The sequence below is a fragment of the Sapajus apella genome, unplaced genomic scaffold (genome assembly GCF_009761245.1).
Source record: "Sapajus apella isolate SASKATOON/1434 unplaced genomic scaffold, GSC_monkey_1.0 scaffold71, whole genome shotgun sequence".
Classification (NCBI taxonomy): Eukaryota; Metazoa; Chordata; class Mammalia; order Primates; family Cebidae; genus Sapajus; species Sapajus apella.
In genome coordinates this window covers 4573788-4595626 of record NW_022437011.1, presented here as the reverse complement: position 1 = coordinate 4595626, position 21839 = coordinate 4573788, and the positions used below count along the sequence as shown (strand labels likewise).

General features: G+C 36.9%; 1 protein-coding gene across 1 annotated transcript in view; it reads left to right on the top strand.

Annotated features, from left to right (window-relative positions):
* STK32A (serine/threonine kinase 32A) overlaps nucleotides 1-21839 on the top strand; it is a 142878-nt gene that overhangs the window by 3588 nt on the left and 117451 nt on the right. The window contains exon 2 of the mRNA XM_032250312.1: nucleotides 618-765. Coding sequence (XP_032106203.1) covers nucleotides 714-765 — 52 coding nt within the window. The 5' untranslated portion in view covers nucleotides 618-713. The remainder of the gene's footprint in view (nucleotides 1-617; nucleotides 766-21839) is intronic.

The following is a 21839-nucleotide window of genomic DNA, read 5'->3' as shown; positions in this document are numbered from 1 at the left end:
ACACAAAGAATTATATATGTGCATATTATACATTTAACTTAATATAAAAGAGTTAAATGTATGTCTATCACATTCAACTCTCCATTGAGGAAACGACCATTATCTTCTCCAAGTTCAGAAGAAGGAAAAAGAGAAACACACTGAAATTCAGCAATTTGCTGGTATAGTAAAGTCCAACCCAGAACTTTCTTTTTTTATGTCATAGTACCTTCCAGGGCATGCAGAAAGAGATAGCTAATGCATCTCTATGACTAAAAAAAAAAGTTTTGTTGTTGATCACCCAATAACAAGAAGAAAGTATAAAATCAGCATATTTTCTCGGTAATATTTTTATTTTAAGTTGTTGAATAAAGCATTGCTGACTTATTTTTTAACTTTTCTACATATTTTGAAAAATATGTTGCTTTCCTCCCGTTTTATAAGTCTAGGTCTGCTACCGATGAGCCATGTAGTGTGTTCTCCTGTTGCTTGAGGTTTTTATTCTGAAATCATGGTTTTCAAACACAAAAGTTTTCACTACAGTGATACAGATGAGGTTAATGTTTCAGCCACAGTCTGTACTCAGGGTGCCTGGAGTATACCATATTATTAAGATACTATTTCTTTTCCTATCCTAGATATCCAACTAAGGCTTCAGGACATGTTTTGAACAAAGATGGGTGTTTCTGCCAGGACAGTATAACTCAAGGATCCAGGGCTAGGCAGATTCAACCATGGGAGCCAACACTTCAAGCAAACCGCCAGTGTTTGATGAAAATGAAGAGGGTAAGAAATGTGGGATAATGGCATATAAAAAGTAGAATTTTGCAAAATTCAAGTACACGCTTCTAGTTTCATAAGTAAAGCATAATCATGGTCTGTAGGACCTTGAAGGAAAAAGGCAGAGCTGCGTGATTAAGTCTGAGGACTTGGTAGGCTCATAGCTAGGTTTTACCTTCCACTTTCCATGGGACCTTTGGCAGCTTTCCTAATCTCCATTATATCAATGTCCTTTGTCCAAAGGGAGCTGCGTTTGGACATGTGGTAGATAGTTAAATGATTTGTTTGTCCTCTGTGCTGTTCCTTGGCAGTTGAAGTTACCCCTATTGCTCATTGTTATAGAAAATATATTATCAAAATGTACATGAATGATAACCAGTGCTCATAATATTATAGAATGAAACTGTGCCTTCTGAATTTCCAACTGCCAAGCATTTGCATACTAGACAAATCCCCTAATGCTATGTCATAGAAAAAATAATCAGTTTTATTTAAAGAAAGGGAAAGTTTCCAAGCCAGATTCATCAAGACAAGAGTAAAGGCACGAGTCCTCCTGATTCTCCCATCAGTGAGGCATGCTGGAATGGGCAATGCCTCCTCGTGTCACTTTTCCGTTCTATATGTAAGTGTGAACAGCATTGGCGTATGCAGGTGGCAGCTGTTTATAGGTTGTCTGGGGAAAAAAATGCCCCAGGCCACAGGTAGTAAGTAGTCCAGACCTCTCTGAGAGAGAGTTCTTTAGAGTAATTCCCAGAGAGCTCTGCTAATTGGAACAGGGAGGAAAGGAATGTACTGAAATTGAGGAAATCTGACACGAGTCCTACTACCAGTTACTTGTTAGGCTCAAGCAGTTAATTTACTGACTCTATCTTCAATTTCGTTATCAATAAAGTGAGGCGATATGTTCGTTGCAGCTCAAGAAGTTTATCATTTTGAGATCTTAAAGCAACTTTGTGAATTCTGAAGAAGCTTCTAAATCATCAAGGAAAGTTTATTGTGTTAGAATGCAAGTTTAATTGCTGAAATGGAAACTACAAATAACAATGGGTTAAGCCAAATGGACATGCTTTTCTTTCTCATGTGACAATCTAGGCATAAGTAATCCAGATGATGTGTGGTTCCAGCCAGTTAGGGACTCTGATTCCAACTAGCTTGCCTTTTTCCTTCTCTTCCCATTTCTAGAGTGGTACCCTCAGGGTGGCTAACCCACCACACCAAATTCCAGCCAGTGACAGAGGTGAAAAGTAGGGGAGGCTATGCCCACTTCTTTTAAGGATTTGCTCTGGCTTGTCACGTTTGTTCACTTGCACTTACCTACATACAATTTCCCTTATATCTACATAAGTGCAAGTAAACAAAAGGGAAATTTAGTTTGTTATCTTGGGTGGCCATGAACCTTCCAAAAATAAGGAGTTCTGTTTTATTACCCAAAAAAGGAGAATTAGCAGATTGTCATGATTGGGGACAACTATGTCTGCTGTAGTTGGGGTAAGCAATCTTAGTTTTGAATCTTTGGATGGAAATTCTTTGAAAAACAAACTATATGGCTGATCAGGATGTCTTGTTTCAAGCTATTCACTGTCAGTTTGAAGGCCCATCCTTACTATTTCTACAAAATAATTCCCAGGAACTTTGAAATTATATAGCTAGAAAGGGGTCTTCAGAAAACTTCTTCTCATTGCTATTTTTGTTGCCTTGCTTTAATTGATCAAATAGTAAAAGCAAGGATCTAGAGACTAGTGATATTACTTGATTTTACTGTCTTTAAAATGGAAAGACAAGTAGGCTTGCTTTTCATTTATTTGGTTTACTCTGCTTCCTGTGGACTCAGAGTTAATGTTGTACATGAGGCTGGTTGTCAGAGAATGGAGTGGAAAAGAGAGGCCAGCTGCATGCTTTTAACTTGCTAGGGCTATGTGTCATTTGAAGATATTAGGATAGCATTATGATGAGGAAGCACAGAAATGCCTAACTCTTCCTTGATTCAGCCAGGTGTTCTTCTTGTGGAATGCACAAGAAAGCTACATATCAAAAGGATTGTGATAACTGGTAAATAAGGGACCCCTTTTTAGTTACCTTAAGGGACTCTAGGAAAACTAGGTTGGAGGAGTTAGGCTTAGGGACCAGATAGGTCTTTCTTAACACCCTCTAGGTCACCACCTTTTTGTTGCCCAGCTTCTTAGTCCAATGAGATGAATGCAGCACCCATAAAGGGAAGATATGAGCACAGCAACAAGTCTGTACTTCCCAGAGGTGCTAGGCTCTCTACCTGTTTATGCACAGTTGTAAGGCAAAGGAAGTAGGAGGGCAAGTCCACCTACTATAAACTCGTCACTCTCTAGATACGAGGAATAGAGGAGGAAACAAGATGGTCCTTTCTCTGTCATTGTGAAGCCCATGTTCTGATGGTGGAAGGGTGATACTAAACAAGTAAATAATACATAAACCAGATAACTTCACCGTGGCTTAAAGTGCCACCAAGGAAATGACTTTTAGTGATCTTACAGAGAGTAACAGTGATGGTGGGGAGGCCACTTTAGATGGGGTGGTTGGGGTTGTCCTTTCTAAGGAGGTGACATTTGGGCTGAAGCCTGAAAGATGAGAAGAAACCAGCTATGAAATTACATGAAAAGAATAGTTCAAGGACAGGAAAAACAAGTCCAAAATCCAAATAATGACAAAATTGGGATTGAATAGTTGCCTATACCTTAACATTCTCCCATGAGCACAAGTTTGTCAAAGAGACTGTATTTATTGCCATGTTAACTTATTTGATTAAAAAATCATTGAGTTTTGAGAGAAAGAGTATGCCATTACAGGAAATTTACTTTTCTTTAAAATTCAGTGCATTTCATAAAGTTCATTTGGCTCTTTACATAAATCTGAATTGAGCACAAGGTAAAATTCTATCTGATTGCCGTGAAGCTGTGAAGCTTCTGACCAGGAAAAAAAACAACCAAAAAGCACTGACTAATCAAACAACATTAATGCCTATGTCATTTTGATATCCATATTTTTATATACATAATCAAACTGGGCCAGAATCAAGGGCACTAAAATGAGCCAACTTAATTATTTTAAAAATATTGCTGAAAAGAATCCAATATGTGATTTTTAAAAAAGTGTTTAATGTTTTCTTCAAACTGTTTAATATTTTCAATAGATAGATATGAGAATAAAGTTTAACAAATTGTCCCAAGTATTAGTATAAGAATTCTATCCCATGGAAAAAGTGTTTTTGTTCACTTTGAAGGTAATTAAGGAACAAGATAAGATGTTATTGGATATCCCTTGAGATAAGCTATTCTTGCAAGAATTCATCCTGACACTTATATTTTATGTGGTTACATCTGATATCTGATCTTGCACACATCATTTTATTAGTTCCTTATGTTCATCTTTATTCAGTGAAAACAAAGTATAAGATTTACAGGCGGGGTGTGGTGGCTCAAACCTGTAATCCCAACACTTTGCGAGGCCGAGGCAGGCGGATCACGAGGTCAAAAGATTGAGACCATCATGGCCAACATGGTGAAACCCTGTCTCTACTAAAAATACCAAAAAATTAGCTGAGCATGGTGGTGTGCGCCCAAGTAGTCCCAGCTACTCGGGAGGCTAAGGCAGGAAAATCACTTGAACTCGGGAGGCAGAGATTGCAGTGAGCTGAGATGGCACCACTGTACTTCAACCTGGCAACAGAGTGAGCCTTGCTTATTTGATTACTGTAAGGTATCTTTCATAAATTAGATCTCAAATCATACTATTGCTTTGTTTTTTGGTTTTAGCTTTTATATTTTAGGGCAAATCTAAGTCCTAATTACTTTTTTCATTATTGTGGTAAAGTATATATAATAAAATTTACCAGTTAATCATTTTAAAATATATGGTTTATGACATTAAGTACATTCACATTATCATGCAACCATCATCACTACCCATCTTCAGAACATTTCTATCTTCTCAACTGAAACTCTGTACCCCTGAAGCAACGACATCTCCATTCCATCCCCTCCCCAGTCCGTGTTAACAACCATTTTACTTTATGTCTCTATGAATTTACTCTATGTACCTCATATAAGTGGAACATGTAATATTTGTTCTTTTGTGTCTGCCGTATTTCATTTAGCATATATTTTCAAGGTTCATCCATGTTGTAGCATGTGTCAAGATTCTCTTTCTTTTTAAGGCTGAGTCATATTCCATTGTGTGGATATACCACATTTGGTTTATCTTTTCATTAGTTGACACTGATTGTCCTGACCTTTTGATTTTTGTGAATAGGTCTGCTATAAACATTGGTGTACAAATACCTGTTCAAGTCCCTGTTTTCAATTATTTTGGGTATACACCTAGAATTAGAATCACTGGATCATGTAATTCCTTGTTTAACTCTTTGAGGAACCATCATACTGTCTTCTGCCTAATGATGTTTTGTGTTTCAGTAATGGGACACAGCCTGGCATGATGGGCTAGAGTATTGGAAAGGCATACACGGGTTCAAATCTCAGCTGTGTCACATGTCAGTAATCTATGAGAAGAGTCAAAGGGGATGTAGCCTGGTTAACCATTATCAGACACTAGAGTCAATTTGACTAATTATAAGATATTCTAAGGAAACTTGAGATACCGTGAGTAAAGTCTCCAAACCTAAATAATTACTAATGAATTAATTGGTAGGAGGGGTGAATTTCTATTGTGAAAGTTATTCAACCTTTGTAAAGCCTCAGTTTCTTTATATGCAAAATGCAGGTAATAATTGGGCATACTTCATTAGATCTTTGTGAGAATTGAATAAATAATGCAAGTAAAACATTTAGCAAAGTATTGCACGTAAAGTAACCACCCAATTAATGCTAATTAAGTGTTATTTACTAACATCAGAATTTCCTAGTGTGAATTCTTCAAAGTACTTTAATTTCTTAGAGAAACAAAATTGATTAAATGCAGCTCTGTCGATGCCATGCTTGATTAGGCCTACTCATGATTCTATTGATTGGATTAACAGAGTGGTAGATTTTATCGATTCTGTGAAAACCTATATAAAAACACTTTAAAATAATCCCAGTTATTGACTGCACAAAAACATAATCTCATCTGATATTGTTTTTGCACCCACTGAGGTTATTGTATTTTTGTTTAAGGCAAAATCAAGAACTAATTGGGATGAAAATAACTGAAGTTTACTTTTTCTAATTTAAGTCTAAAACTGACTAATAAGTAACCTCATTTGATCAACAGATGCAGTGAAAACTGTTCCACATCCCCAACTACCATGTGGATATTCTGAGAAATAATAAATGAGGCAGAAAAAACATTTTTTTTGTTTTCTGAAGTAAAAGAATAGGTGTGCAAGTAATATTTGTTTTTAATGCTTATAACCATTTTTTTAAATCTACTTTATTTTCTCTATCTGAATGCACTAGGTTTTTTTGGTTGGTTGGTTAGTTGGTATGGTTTTGCTTGCTTTGTTTTATTTTAAACAACGAACATTTTAAAAATCCAATATTGAGGTCTTCAGGCTGATTTAGAAAAAAGCAATCTTTACAGGAGAAAGTGGACTTGTTTACAATTCAGAGTCTAAGCAACAAGGGAAAACCTTGCAGTCATTATGAGTAACATATGTATCCAAGTTTATATGAAAAATGTAAAGGTGATAAAGTTGGCTTAGTTAAATCAACAGACAGCCTTCTTCTAGAGTATTATAGCTAAGAAAATTTGGACTTAGTTTAAAAAGCTGCTCCAAAGAGTTCATCAATGCACTGAGTTTTGCAGAGAGAACTCAATTATTGCATTATTCTTTGGACTTGCTGAAAACTCAGTGTTCCACTTTTATTTGGCAACACTCTTCTCCTAGGATATGTGGCTGTTTCCAGTTTTCCAGCATCTTCAGTGACAGAGGCAATGAGATCCTTTAAAATGTTGGGCCAAGAAAATTGGCCACGGCGTTGCAATCCAAAAGAAATAGGATGTTGCCAAATTGATTCCAGCTATGAAGGACATTGAAAACTTCTTCTGTTATTTTAATGTCTATGTATGGCCTATGTGCACTCAGTTGGATAGGCAAATGAATTTCTGACTTTCCCTTATCAGCCTTGAGTAATGTTGTCTTGTATTTATTATTTTGCATTAGAACGGTTGGAAAAGTTAAAGAAAAATTTCTCCAGCAAGAATTGGCTTCTTAAAAATTTAAGTCATCTTGGACAACCTAACATTTAGTAAAGGCATTTGTCATATGTAGCCTCAAGTCCGATTTATGGCAACAGTTTAATTTGTAAGGGCTTTATTTCTCCACACAAAGGAGAAACAAACTAGAAAGCCAAGAAAACAGACCACAAACACTGAGCTAGCAATTCCAGCTGGAGTGTTCTCCGAGCAGTGAATTATGAATACTTGGTTAGGAGAATCAACACAAATAAATTTAGCAAACCTACATCCTACCTTTAGAACTTCCAGTGTTTGTTAGTATATTAAAGTCTCTGAAATGCCCTATAATATTGAAACCTCCATCTTATGATATTTTAAATATTTATTTCAAAATGAAATAATTTTTGTGAAAAACCTTTTAATTCCTTGTGGCTCATAATATTCTATGGGTCCCAGTTTGGGAAATGAAAGGTTGTAATCATTGCTACTCTTGTTCTATTGGAAACATCTTTCCCTTGATTTTTCCTCCTAGTTTAAATGCAACAAATTTTTACATGTAAAATATTTGTAATGTGATTTACATATAAAAATGTAATTTTCCTATTATATGATCAAAAGTGGTTATGCTCCTCTGTGAGTTTTCCTTACAAGTTTTTATGTGGCACAATTTATATTTATTTGGTTTAATGAGTAAAACAAGATGGCTCAGTTCAATTCTGGGATGTTGGCTGTTTCTAACTAAAGCACGAGTTGGATTTGATGAAAATTCACTGATTTTTTAAATTATTTTTTTAAAATCAAGAACATGCTAAAGAGGGTCTTCTGAACAAATTCTGTTGAAGTAGTTGCTGATTATTAAATAACATTTATGCTACAATAACTTTTTATACTATCCAAAGCTATAGACATTTAAAATTTTCATTTTGCAACTACCTAGGTTGAATAATTAAATCTGTAAGCCACTTTCATTGTTCAGATAATTGAGTTATCACTTCAAGCCTACCGTCTTCAGTGAAAATGGGAGTGAAGGCCTTCAGGGGGGCTGACTTCTGCTGGATGGCCTTGCAAATGTCAACTCAATTAGAGTGACCAGTGTTAGCCCTTAATTCACAAACTCAGGTCCCATGAAATATACAGGGATTTCTACTATGCATTGCTATGTGACCATTCAAGGAAGTTTCATTTGGAAGCACAGACATTAAAAAGCCAATCATGGAATCATATTCTTGTTAAAACAGGACATTGACAAAAAGGACTAGAAAACTTATGGCTATAGATTTTGAATCCAATACTCTTGCATACACTTTTCTGTTTTCTCCTAAACTATGTCTTCTTTCCTTTCTGGAGGCATATTTATAGTAAAATAAATACAATTAACTTTGTTTTATACTTGAGTAACATATACCTTTGGTTATTTACAAGAATGACTTAAAGCAGGTGTTGGCAGCTTTTTCTGTGATGGACTAGACACTAAACATTTTATACTTTCCAAGTAATACAGTCTCTGTCACAACTACTCAACTCTGCTATTGTAGCTTAAAAGCAGCCTTAGACAATGCAGAAACAAATAAATATGTCTTTGTTCCAATAAAACTTTATTTATGGACACAGAAATGTGAATTTCAAAAACATTTTCCACTTATGATTAAATATCATTCTTTTGATTTTTTCCAATCACTAAAAAATATAAAAACCGGCCAGCAGTGGTGGCTCATGTCTGTAATCCCAACAGTTTGAAAGGCCAAAGTAGGCAGATCACCTGAGTTCGGGAGTTCGAGAAAAGCCTGACCAACCTTGAGAAACCCTGTCTCTACTAAAAATGCAAAATTAGCCAGGCCTGGTGGTGCATGCCTGTAATCCCAGCTACTTGGGAGTATGAATCAGGAGAATTGCTTGAACCCAGGAGATGGAGGTTGCAGTGAGCCAAGATCACACCATTGCACTCCAGCCTGGACAACAAGAGAAAAACTCCATCTCCCAAAAAGGTGTAAAAACAATTCTTAGTTCATGAGCCATGCAAAAATAGATGGTGGGCTAGATCTGGCCCATAGGCCATATTGTGCTGACTCCTGCTCTGAGCATCTTGCATACATTTCTTCACATGCTCTAGGAGATTTCTGATATCCACTCATAATCCTCTTGTCTTACACCGAGACTAGAATATGTTCTTTGCAAATGCTTAATAAATTGACTCTTCACTGTCATTCAGTTGATCAGTGTGAGCCAGTGGAATTACTTGGGCCAATAAATCTAGTGTTTTGGAGGGTTAAAATATGCTATTTTTGTAAGATATATTATTTAATGGCCACACAACCTAAATTCAGTAAAATGGTTACAACCTGTAATGCATTTGAAATATGACTAGGCAGAATTTGCTTCCTACTAATCACAGTTATTTGATTGAGGAGCATCCAACAATTGATGTTAATCCCCCCATCCTGCCCCACTGTTCTATTTTGCAATTCATTTGAAAGAAATTGTCAATGTATTTCTGACTTCTGAGCAAATGCATGAAGTGGGGTCCAGCAACAGGAGAAGAAACTTTTGCTGCCCATTGCTTGGTTTTGGCACCATGCATAGATGTCAATAAATCCCAGACCTCCTGGGGCACCGTGTTTCAAAAAGGGAAGTGCTGACAGTGCAAACAGCTGCCATCAATTGGCCTTGGAGGCTGCCTCCTTGGAGAAGTTCCAATTATGTTCTTAAAGGACCCACCAAGCTCTTCAATTGTTAGCGGCAGCCATTTGCTGCCAACTATTTGGAATAATGAAGGGCTGGTGAGCCAGTTAAGTGACTTTTTTTTTTAATCAGTGGCTCCTAAGGGGTAGGCTCTAGAGCTGACCTTCAACTTTAACTAATGTCATGGCATCAGAGGGTCACAGATTAAATCAGTGGTCCCAGTCACTCTCTGAGGACGAGTACCCACTACAGCAAAGCTTTTCTTAGTCTACTGTGGATGAGAAAAATTAGGACAATGTATAAGTGTCCCACCAACTTATGAAAGCTATTAAAAATTTAATTTTAAGATTATGTCATTTCTTGTATGTATGCGTGCTTAGTATTTACACATAGTTTTTATGAGTATAAAATGATTGGCCATGTAAAGCACTAAGCTAATGACTGGCACACAGTAATTGCTCAATAAACGTTAGCTGTTATTGCTATCATTATATAATCATCATGGTTTCCAATGTGTTTACTTGGCAAATAAAAAACAAAAGTCACCCGATATAGATTTCCCTTTTCTTCCCTAGTTTTTTGGGAAGTAGGAGGCAGAGATGGAATTTTCTGATCTGTGAAACCCCAATTTATGGTTGCAATTTTCCATAAGTGTTATGTTGAAAACTCATTTAAGTTGCTGGGATGAAAAAAAATCAAAAGTGGCCTATTATGCCAGGCACAGTGGCTCATACCTGTAATCCCAGCACTTTGGGAGGCTGAGGCGAGTGGATCACCTGAGGTCAAGAGTTCAAGACCAGCCTGGCCAACATGTGAAACACTGTCTCTACTAAAAATACAAAAATTAGTCTGGGGTGGTAGTGGGTGCCTGTAATCTCACCTACTCAGGAGGCTGAAGCAGGAGAATCCCTTGAACCTGGGAGACAGAGTGTTCAAGGGATTCTTGATCTTAGCATGAGCCAAGATCATGCCACTGTACTCCAGCCTGGGCAGCAGAGTGAGACACTGTCTAAAAAAAAAAGAAAAAAGAAAAAAAACCGGGGCCGATTGTAAATATGACAATCATATTCATTTCAGTGTGGCAGTGAACATGGAAAGCGGAGAGTTTATTCAACATTTATTTTCAATATAAAATAATTAGGTGTTACTGATGGCTTGAATACGGGGCGAGCTGGAAAGAACAAAATCAAGGATAAATCCTGGGTTTTTGCTTAAGTAGTTATGTGGATGGCTGTGACGTTTTACTAAGATGGAGAAGTGTGGAGGCGGAGGACCTGTTCACATGCAGTCTAGAGTTCAATTTGGATGCATACAGTGATTGTGGGATAGCTAAATGATGGTGCCAAATAGGAGCTGGAATTGAGTATTCAGTAATGAGTGGGAAAATCTGGGATGGAGACAGAAAGACGTGGTTATTAATTTTATGGGAATGGCTGAGTCTACTCTGAGAGAGAGTGTGGAGACAAAGGAAAAGAGGAATCCTAATATTTAGAAATCAGGCAGAGGAAAGCAATCTGGCTGTGGAAAGTGGAGGAAAGAGACAGTTGATCATCCAGTTCAACACTACTCTTGTTGTAGTTCACTTATGTTGAATGCTCCTGTGTGACTGAGTAGGTGAGAAAAATCTATGAAAGTAGGCAACATGAAGGATGTTGATATTCACAAAAGCAATTTAGTGGAGTGTGGAGGCGTGAGCCAGACTGTAGTGAGTTAGTGTTAGGAAAAGCAGCAAAGGAGAAAGGACTTACAGAGTGTCTACATAAATTGGTTATGAGTGACGTATAAATAAGGAACAACAAACTGCAGAAGGCCGCAGGAGGCCTCTGAGAAGGAAGGCCTTTCCATGCCTCATGTTCCAGTGCAGGGTGTCCTAGGCTCTGTTACCATAAACATTGTGCTCAAGGACATAACACTATGACACAGCCAGACTTGTTGGCTTCTTGTAAGGCCCACGTTCCATCAGCTGCACATAGATAATAGGCTAAAGATAACCACATGTTTTTGTTTTGTGAAACTCCCAAACTGCCACTGTTATCAATCATTAGAATGACACATCAGTTCTAGCTCACTGATTCACTCCACCATCATTCCACCCCTACCCTATAGATCAAAGTGATTGTAATCAATAAATAATGTGGATGATCAGAGCTTGGGGCCTTCACTGTCTCCTCCAAAGTAATGAGTGATGGCCCCTGGTCCCACTATCTCCCTTAATCTGTCTTTTCTCATTCATTTGTCACCACTGAACATGGGATACCCACAGGTGATGTAGGACTGGTTCCCTACATGTTCATAGATGGAAGGTAAGAATGCAGATACAACAAATATAGACAAGCTTCAAGAAGTTTGGCCCAAAAGGAAAGAGAGAAATAGACAGATGATGCCTAATATAAATCAGCTAAATATAATAATGGATTTTTTTAAAGATGAGATGCTAGAGCATGTCAGCAGATGGAAATCAACTAATATAACTCTGTTAAACTGGGTGACCAGGAACCAGGACTGGCTTTATGAGCATGGACCAGGTTAGACACACAGGGCCTTATACCCAGAAGAACATCACATTTGGAGTGTTTCTGGTGAGACAGGGTCCCACTCCGTTGCCTAGGTTAGTGTGCAGTGGTACAATCACAGATCACTGTAGCCTTGATCTCCCACCACCATACCCAGCTAATTATAATATAATACAATGCAGAGCATTAAACTCTGCAGTTGCTGTCTCCAAATTCTGTCTCTTAGGCTCTCACCAACCCCTACCTCTGAATCCAGATATTGAAATCCTCAGGGAGTTCAATTTGGAAGCAAATGATGTGAAAATGTACTTTACTATCCAGTAACATTCTTGTTATGGGGTGGTGGCAGAGATTGTCCAACAACCATAATGTATTTTATCATCAGATCAGTACTCAATTTAAACATGACAGGACTGGACTGAGGCACAGGAACATTAAGCCACTGACCTTAAGTCAGATAGTCGCATGGCTAGATCCTGAATCTTGATCTAAAATGAATCCCATTTCAGTTATAGCTATCCTCTTAGGATGGTCAACGAGAATGCACGTATAACATTTAATAAACATCGGGAATTGCTCTTCAGCAAGAATACATCAAACACCCATGATGTGCCTAACTCTAAATCTTACTCTCAGAGAGCTAAAAATAATTTCATTTCACAGTGACATTCATCTTCACTTCTGCTGTAACTCACATGCGTATGCCATAGACCACATTATTAACGAAGTATTGGGGGTTCCATACAGAGTACCTTTTCTACCATTGAGCTTTGCTTAGCTTCTTCTACTGGTAATTTGGATTCTAAGGACAACAATTTGAATGCTTTTTATCCATGTATTTAACAACTCATTTTGATCCAGGTGAAGTGACTCACACCTCTAATCCCAGTACTTTGGGAGGCTGAGGTAGGTGGATCACTTGAGCCAAGGAGTTCAAACCAGCCTGGGCAACATGGTGAGACTTCATCTCTACCAAAAAAAAAAATTTTTTTTTTAATTTGTTGGGTATTGTGGTGGGAGATCAAGGCTACAGTGATTTATGATTGCACCACTGCATACTAGCCTGGGCAACAGAGCAGGACCCTGTCTCACTAAAAACAAAAACAATTTATTTCACCATCATCATTGTCATTGCTCACTCTTCAACATTTTTAGCTCAACTTAATTAATATGATACCTTGTGGGATAATTTTTGTTTATTTTTATAAAATATTGAAGTTTTTGCCACTCTGATAACTTCATCTTCTGTCTAGAGTATAACATACCAGGTAAAAGGCTCTAAAATAAGGCTTGAAGTATTATAAAGATCTTCTGTTTAAGTCTTATATTCCTAATCAATAACCAGAATTGGCATGCTTGCTTTCCTCAGTGGGTTTCCTGGTAGTCCAGATATGATGCCAAGACTATTATATAGTCCAGAAATATCCTATAGTTAACATTTGTGGTGGTATCTGATTTAAAGGTAGATGAACTTCATTGCAGCTATTTTTAGGAAATGTATATTTAAATTGCATAGCTAAAAGCAAGGTTTATAATTATAGAAGGAATGCATGTAAGTTGTAGAAAGCTCAGAAAATAAAATCAAGAAGAACAAATTATCCATCATGCCTCAGCCCAGAAATAACCATTGCTAATATTTTTGACTGTTTTCATTTGCAACCCCTATCTCCTACCTGCTGTTTTTCACCATATTCCTTGTTTAAATTTACTTAATTTTTTATTAATTGTGTTTTTCCTCCCACTAGAAAGCAAACTTCAGGAGAGCCAAGGATTGCTGCTATTTTGTTCACCTTTGTATCCTCAAGGTTGTTATATCTGCAGCAACTCCATTCCCAAATAAATTTCACATTCTGACGTACGAGGGGTTAGAGCTGCAACATATTTTTTTGGGAGACACCTTTGGTTTCATGGCTGCTTCAACTCTTACCAACTCCATGAGCTTGAGAATTAGTTACATCTCTTCAAGTCTGAGTGTGTCACTTGTATTTTGTGGCTAATAAGGCTTATATGAAATAATGCAGGTTAAATGCCCAGCACTTTGCTTCATATCCTAAGGTTTCCAAAGTGCTTTATTACTAGATTTCTGAAGGAGGTTTATGCTTAAAGTTTTATGTCAGGATTTTGGTTTAGAGCATAGCATGTTTTATTTAGAAGAAATCTGATTCTTAACATGGAATTCACAAGTGGTATTATGAGGAACCCTGAAAATTATATACAAAGTTTATTTTATATATTTGCATTATTTTTTCTCTTTGGAAAAAAGACTCATGTATTCGCCAAAGGAGTCCATGCTATCCTCCCAAATTTAAGAATGTGCTTGCACTCATATTTAACAACTCATAGTTGTCTTGGGATAGATTTATAGAAGAACCTCAATTTTAAAGACTTAGCACTGAGTCAGAGAGAAAATTGAGAGGTATTTGCCAGGTGGATTGAGAGTGACCAATGCTTTACAAGAGTAGGCCTCAAAATGTGATATTTTTCTTAGGTTATCTCATTTTACTGTCATCACAAATGGTGAAGAAATGGTCAGCCACATTGATTTAAAGAGCAGATATTGAGACTCAGCAAGGTGAGAAAACCTGTCCTGATTCACACACAGGAAGAGGCAGAGGCAGAAACTTCACCTCACTTCTGTCTGCCCCCAAAGCTCCAGGAGAGTGCTTTACACTTCACCATACTTGCTCATCCGCTTACTAATTTGGCTCTTAGAGAATCCTGAGATATAAACAAGAAAATTATTATGATCCCCTTATTTGAGTGAGAATATGTGTCTAAAAATGATTTTTTAAAACACTAGTCAAGGTCACAAAGCCAGTGAATGATAAAGTGATGGATACCTCTGGCTCCTATAGTTAGTTCATCCTTCAAAGAACAAAAAGAGCCTCCATTTATTGAGTGTCTGCTATACTCTAGGTATGTTTTTAATATATATTATCTCATTTAATGCCCATCACATTCCTATAAGTATCATTATGCCTATTTTACGTATCAGAAAAAATAAAAGCAAGATTTCTAGGGAAAGATGCTCAATAGAATACATTCTTCTATGTCCATTCCTTTCTGAAGATCTTCCTAATATAACAGGAAAGAATTTGTCTTAAGATTTAAACCCATAAGATGAAGAAACAGGCAGGGGAGCTTCACTATCAACAATGCAGAAACTGGAAAGCAGACAGAGAACTAGAACCAACATAACTGAGTCCTGAGCTTCCAGAAGGGAAAGCTGAGAAACAACCAGCCCCACACCGTAGAACCCTCCAAGGACTCAGGAATTGGCACTGTCATGTGCCTCTGGAGCTAGAGGTGAAGGGGGAGAGCTGAAATAAGTGAGATTGTTTAGATATCTATTTAAAAACTAGTCATGTCCCTTTTACCACCTTGGAAAAAGAAAAAGAAAAAACAATTCTCCATTCCATACTATGGTTTATCCTTTGGAGAGGAAGCTATCTTAGTGGGGAATTTGAGTGCAGAAGATGCCTTGCTGCAAATGGAGGGATCAGGTAGATAAATGCATACTGGATACTGGGGCACCCAGCCTTCTCTTCCCACTTGGATCTGATAATACTGGCAGCCAGGGACTCACCCTCTAGTAAAGAGAATGATAGAATATTTTCTGGAGGTTTTGACCAATCCAAGAAGGAAGATTTAAAGTTATCAACATTGGAGATTTTCTAATTCAACATCCAGGTGATAGCTAGAAGCAACACTATATAAGCTTATTGCTGGCAAGAGCCACATACTCAGAATGTCCAAACAGGGGTTTAGGTCTCCACACTTAAATATGAGTAGACAACCAAAGATTCTTAGGCATTTGGGAAAGCCTTCTAATATGACTGATAGAGACTAAAACAAATGAACAGGGGGAAAAGATTAACAAAACGTATCAGAGGTAAGAGAAAGCCATGACAATCAAAAACAACCAGACAAAAACAAAACAACAACAACAACAACAAACATAGATACCAAGAAAATAGCTTTCAGAGAGCAAATATTTGCTTTGGGAAAAAAAGTGACAGCATGAATGGAAAAATCCAAAGAATATTTAGAAAATAAAGAAAATTTCCAGAATAATGAGCAAACAAAGATCTAAATTAAAGGGTAAATATAAGAACATTTAACAGCTCGGTGAGGCATTCTAGTTTCTAAAGAATAGGCATAGAAAGAGGGAAAGAGAAAATGGAAAGGGGCAATCATTATTACATATTTTAAGAATAAGAGTCCAGAACTGAAGAACATAAGTTTTCAGATTAAATGAGCCTATTAAAAGCCCAGCACAATGAAAAAAATCATAAAATTTCAAAACATTCAACACAAGTATGTAAGACTAGAAGGCTCTAGAGAAGAAAACTGTAACATCCAAAGGATCAGGCATCAGAAAAGCTCTAGACTTCTCAATAGCAATGTGTGAAAAGTTGGAAAATAAGGAGAACAGTGTATTCAGATTCTGAAGGAAAACAATTTCCAACCTAGAATTCAATAGTCAGCCAAACTATCAGTCAAGTGAATACAATAAAAATATTTTTCATGGATATATGATATTTCAAAAAATTTATCTCCCATGCAATCCTTCTTACAAAGCTGTTGTAAAATGTTCTTCATTAAAACAAGAAATAAGAGGCCATTGCATGCAAGAACCAGGAATCTGTCCTTAAAGAGGCATAAAGGAAATCCCCAGGGTGATGGTGAAAGGAATCCCCAGAGGGCAGCTGTGCAGCAATAGAGACAAATAGTCCAGGCTGGATTATGGCAGAGGAGAGACATTTTCAGGAAGATGACAATGTGACTGATGCACCAGAGCATGATGAAAGGGAACTAGACAACTGGAGAAGAGGTTGGGATTGCATTAGGAAGGAGATACAGAAAAGCCAACATGTATAAACGAGACAATTCCTAATTCCAGGGAAAGCAGAACATTGTGCAAGAAAAGAAAACTAATCATAGTTTACTACAACTCCGTTGAGCATACCATTTATGTATTCATAATAATGAATATACTGAATATTAATCTAATCAGAATTATTATGCCAGATACAGCTGCATGAGAAAGATGGGGGTATGTTATGGTAAAACCAAAGGAGGAAGAACGTGAGCTAAATCCTCATCTACCACCTTGAATATTCAATAACTGATGACTAAAATGGAAAAGAAAGGACAATAAAATTATACTCTTTAGGGACATGGTGGAGATCACTCAATGAATGGCTAAAGAGAGGTAAAAGTGGTTGCCTCTTGGCTGAGAGAGAATAGAAGGGGGGTAAGGAGATCATAGGACTGTCATTTTAACCTTTTTAAAAAATAGCAAATCTTTTAGAACTATTTGATTCTTTAAGCTTTATAAAAATATAGCTATAGATATGTAACTTGAAAAAAACATTAAAAAGACTGAAATAGAGCAAAATATGAATCGTGGGTATCTTTGAATGGTTTTGTTTTTTCTCTTTTTACTTTGCTGTATTTTATACTGATAGTATAATATATATACATATTATAATATATATATATCCTTCTTGTTTACAATGATAGATATCCTTCATTGTAAACAAGAAATTGAAGCTCAGGAAAGACAGATATGTTTCCTAATTTCAAATATCTTGTAAGTGGTAGAGCTAGGATTCCACTGCACATCTGTCTGACTTGAATTATTTTTATCTTTCATAAAAGCATTCAATCTTTGTTAGAACCCAAGAGGGAAAATTGTCATGCCTCACCATTCTCTCCCATCTCTGAAGGTCCATAGTGCCTCTTTTGTACGCTAGACAAACTAACACTTGATTGGTTTCATTGATTTATTTGTTTACTTACTTGTCTATCTATGCATTAATTAATATTCATCTAATTCCAGAAAGATGAGAGACTGGATTGCAAAGATATATATACTATAGCAAAATAATATTACAAAAATGAAACAAGGGACATTTGATTAATCAGGTTTTGTCTCGTCAGACTTCTAAATGAGTCACACACAGTTTTCCTTCTCTACTTGGGGAGGGTAAGTTTCCTGGGGGTGTGACTGAATCCCAAGCTTCTTATGTTTTTTCATCAGTGCCTACAAAAGCCCTGGGTACACAAATACTCAATGAATATTTTTTGGTTTGACTTGCCAGCAAAGCTGTGTCTTCTAGGGAAGTGACTTCAGCTTCTTTACCATCTTGATGTGACTATCTTAAAAGGGTGTAAGTGAGCCTTTCTTTGTAACTGACTACATTTGAGAATGCAGCATGATAGATAAAACATTCATCTCATTCATGGAGAATTGTAAAATCCAGCAGAAGAACTCTCTTTTTAACCAGTGCTTAAATTTTGTCCTTTTCCATCATTCCTTGGAAAATCATGCAATGTTCCTTCTTAAAAATGGGTAAAGTGCCAGTAGGACTTAGAAGAGGGACTGATTCTATCTCCAGTCTGACTAGGTATGTGGCAGACCGTAATTTAATGTCAGCACCTTTCTGTTGCCATAGTGAATTACATTTATTTCTGTTCAAAGATCATGCAGCCCTGACAAAGCAAATACCCTCTGACTCCCAACGTTAATTATCCTTCAGTTGCTGCAGGGTTTTCATCCATGTCCTCACTTAGGAGAGTTGGCGGTTGTGAAGCAGATGGGGTCCACCATTTCAATGGTGGTTCTTAATGCTTTGAACTCAGAGTAAGTCAGTGCTTGAAGCTTTTAAGATGTAAATCCAATGTCTGCAGAGAAATCTGAAGCTGTAATATTAGAACAACATTCAAATGAAGACTTCATTGCCTAGCTCATTAAGGAGTCCTTTGATAATAGCATGTTGGTAAGACTTTTCTTAGAAGGTACATATTATATAAATGACGATGTGCTAGGAAATCAACATAAAGGGAAATATTTAATATATTCCTCCAAAGCCATCCTTTTTTGATAAACTTTAATAATGGTACCTCACTCCTTCATACCTTAATTTAAAAATGTTAATTATGCACCTGCTATGTGTCCAGAATGGTTCTAGGTGATGTGGATATAGTGATGAACATGACAGGCCTAGTGTCTGCCTTCATGGAGTCTATATTCTTGGCACTGTTGGTCCTGTGTGAAGTTCTAACATTATTTTGCTTAATATTTTGACAAGAGAGGCAATCTTATGAGCTGATACAAAGGTAATTCATCTGGTAACAATAGCGATAACATAAATAGCAGTAATAATAATACATTATTGAGTTCTTATTCTCTGCCAAAAATGGTTGATAAGCACTTTTAATATGGCTTCTTTTACCTAATCCTGATTATAACCTTAGAACCTACATTGTAACTGATCAAAATTGAAAGAAGAAACTGAAACTCAGAGAGGCTAAATAAAGTTCATAGCTGATAAGTAGTACAGCCAAATACAAATCCAGAGTCTCATGCTCATAGCCACCATAATGTATTCAGAAACCTTTAGGACTCATCACAATATTAAAATCATGGAACTTGGAGCCACACAAAGTAAGATGTAAGTCCAAACCCCGACCCTGTGGAGTTTAACTTTTCTGGGTTTACATAACATATCTATAAAGTAGTTGTAATAATATTACCACCTCATGTTGTTTTGGTAAGGAGTAAATAAGATAATGTATATTTTTGGATATTTGGAAAGGTATTTGGATAGTGCCTATACATGTATATATGCTACTTAAGAGATAGTAATATAATTATTAACTATGACTTAAGATGCAGCACAATGCCAGTAGCAGCAGTTCTATCATCAATCATTTACAGACACTAAATTGCTTCAAACACATAAGGATAGAGGCAAGGTGGAGGGGAAGATCTAAGAAATTGATTGAGTCAACATTTATATAAATACTTATCTACTGAGAACCTTTTTACCTCAGGGTTTTGCCCTCTTCTGCCTGACTACCTTTGGAACTCCTATGCATTCTGCAAGGCCCAGTTAAAATGCTGCCTGTCCTTGAAGAATTTTTATCTTCTAAAGTGGGAAGAGATTTATCCCATGTTAGAACTCCTATAAACACCTGCAGACTAGTTCTAGGCAGGCTTTAACAAAATCCTCAAGCAATCTTTGAAAATACAGATTCCCAGGTGCAGCCTCCAGAGAGTCTGATTCAGATGAGGCCAATGAATCTGAATTTAGAAACATGTATTTGTGTGATTTTGATGGGTGATCGTATTTGGGAATCACGGCAGGACCTTGTGGCTCTTGATACATGTACACTATATTTCAGTTATTTATTTATATGTTTCATCTCTTCCTGGGAAATTATCTTCTTGATACTCCAATGCAGAGATAAATTAAGAGAATCTGTAGGAAAGAATAGAATATTACGCCCCTTGCAATGTTTTTCTGAGGTCGTAATCATGTCCTCTAGGATGCTTTGCTGGAGTTCCCTGGACTAGGTCAGCTTCTCCTACAACATGCTCCCATTACAGATCTCCCTACAGTACAAGTGGTTATATTACTTGGAACTTGAATCTATTTTGCTAAAAAAAAAGTTAAAAATTAAATTTTCAGAAGTATACTGAGATGCCTGCAGAGTAATCAAAATAGGATCTACATGGGTAATGTATATTAAGTACTCAATTTCTCTGGGTTGCAGTATGTTCACCTAAAAAAGTGTCAATAATAGTAATACCGTTTCAGAGTTGGCACATAATTAAGATAATATATGTAACATATTTAAACTAATGATGGGTATTCCTTATGTAAATGTTAGGTATTAGCTACTGTGAATTTTTCTGTTGTCCCTCTAGACTGTAGGCCCCCTGAGGGCAGGCAACCTTGGGCTTTTTACTCATAGGACATAGCACAATGGCTATTACTTAGTAAGCAGTAAGTAACTGTGTGTTGTCAGTGAACACAGACCAAGCTCAGTGAGCAATGTCTTTGAAAGCCTCTACTACACCGAGGACTTTCAGCTATACTGAAACAGAAAAATGAAACCCTCTCTGGACTGGAGAGTAGAAGCCAGACATATGGCCAACCAAACATTAACTGTTTCCATGTCAAATTGACTTTGCTTTTAGAGAATCATAGCCCTGAGGAGTGTCATGTTTAAGCAGCAAATTTGTACAGCAAATTAACATGCCAAAAAAAGCATGCAAGACTTAACTTGACTATTTTTTCTCCTTTCTGGAAAATTTAACTTACTTTGGTCTTACATTATCTTGAAATTTATCTTATCTTGAACTTATTCAGACTGTATTGGTTTAATTTGCTATCAATTGACGATATATAGTGCACTGGAATTTAATGTGTTGCATATGTGAAATATTTACCAAATAAATAACCTCATAAGCAAGAGATGGAGGACCTACTTTAAGAGGAAATTCTTGCAAAGCACCAATAATCAGATTGGCATGACTGCATACAGGGAAATAATCAGTTGTTTTAATTTTTAATTTAGGCAGTAGCAGAATGGCTTTTGGGGAACTTTGGAATTTGGAAATCTTTTTATCCTACATATTGAAATTTCAATGATGTAATTTAGTCTAAGGCTGTATGCTAGAAAAAGATTTCAAAAACAAAAGCATCCCAGCACTTTGGGAGGCTGAGGCGGGTGGATCACGAGGTCAAGAGATCGAGACCATCCTGGTCAACATGGTGAAACCCCGTCTCTACTAAAAATACAAAAAATTAGCTGGGCATGGTGGTGTGTGCCTGTAATCCCAGCTACTCAGGAGGCTGAGGCAGGAGAATTGCCTGAACCCAGGAGGCGGAGGTTGCGGTGAGCTGAGATCGCGCCATTGCACTCCAACCTGGGTAACATGAGTGAAAC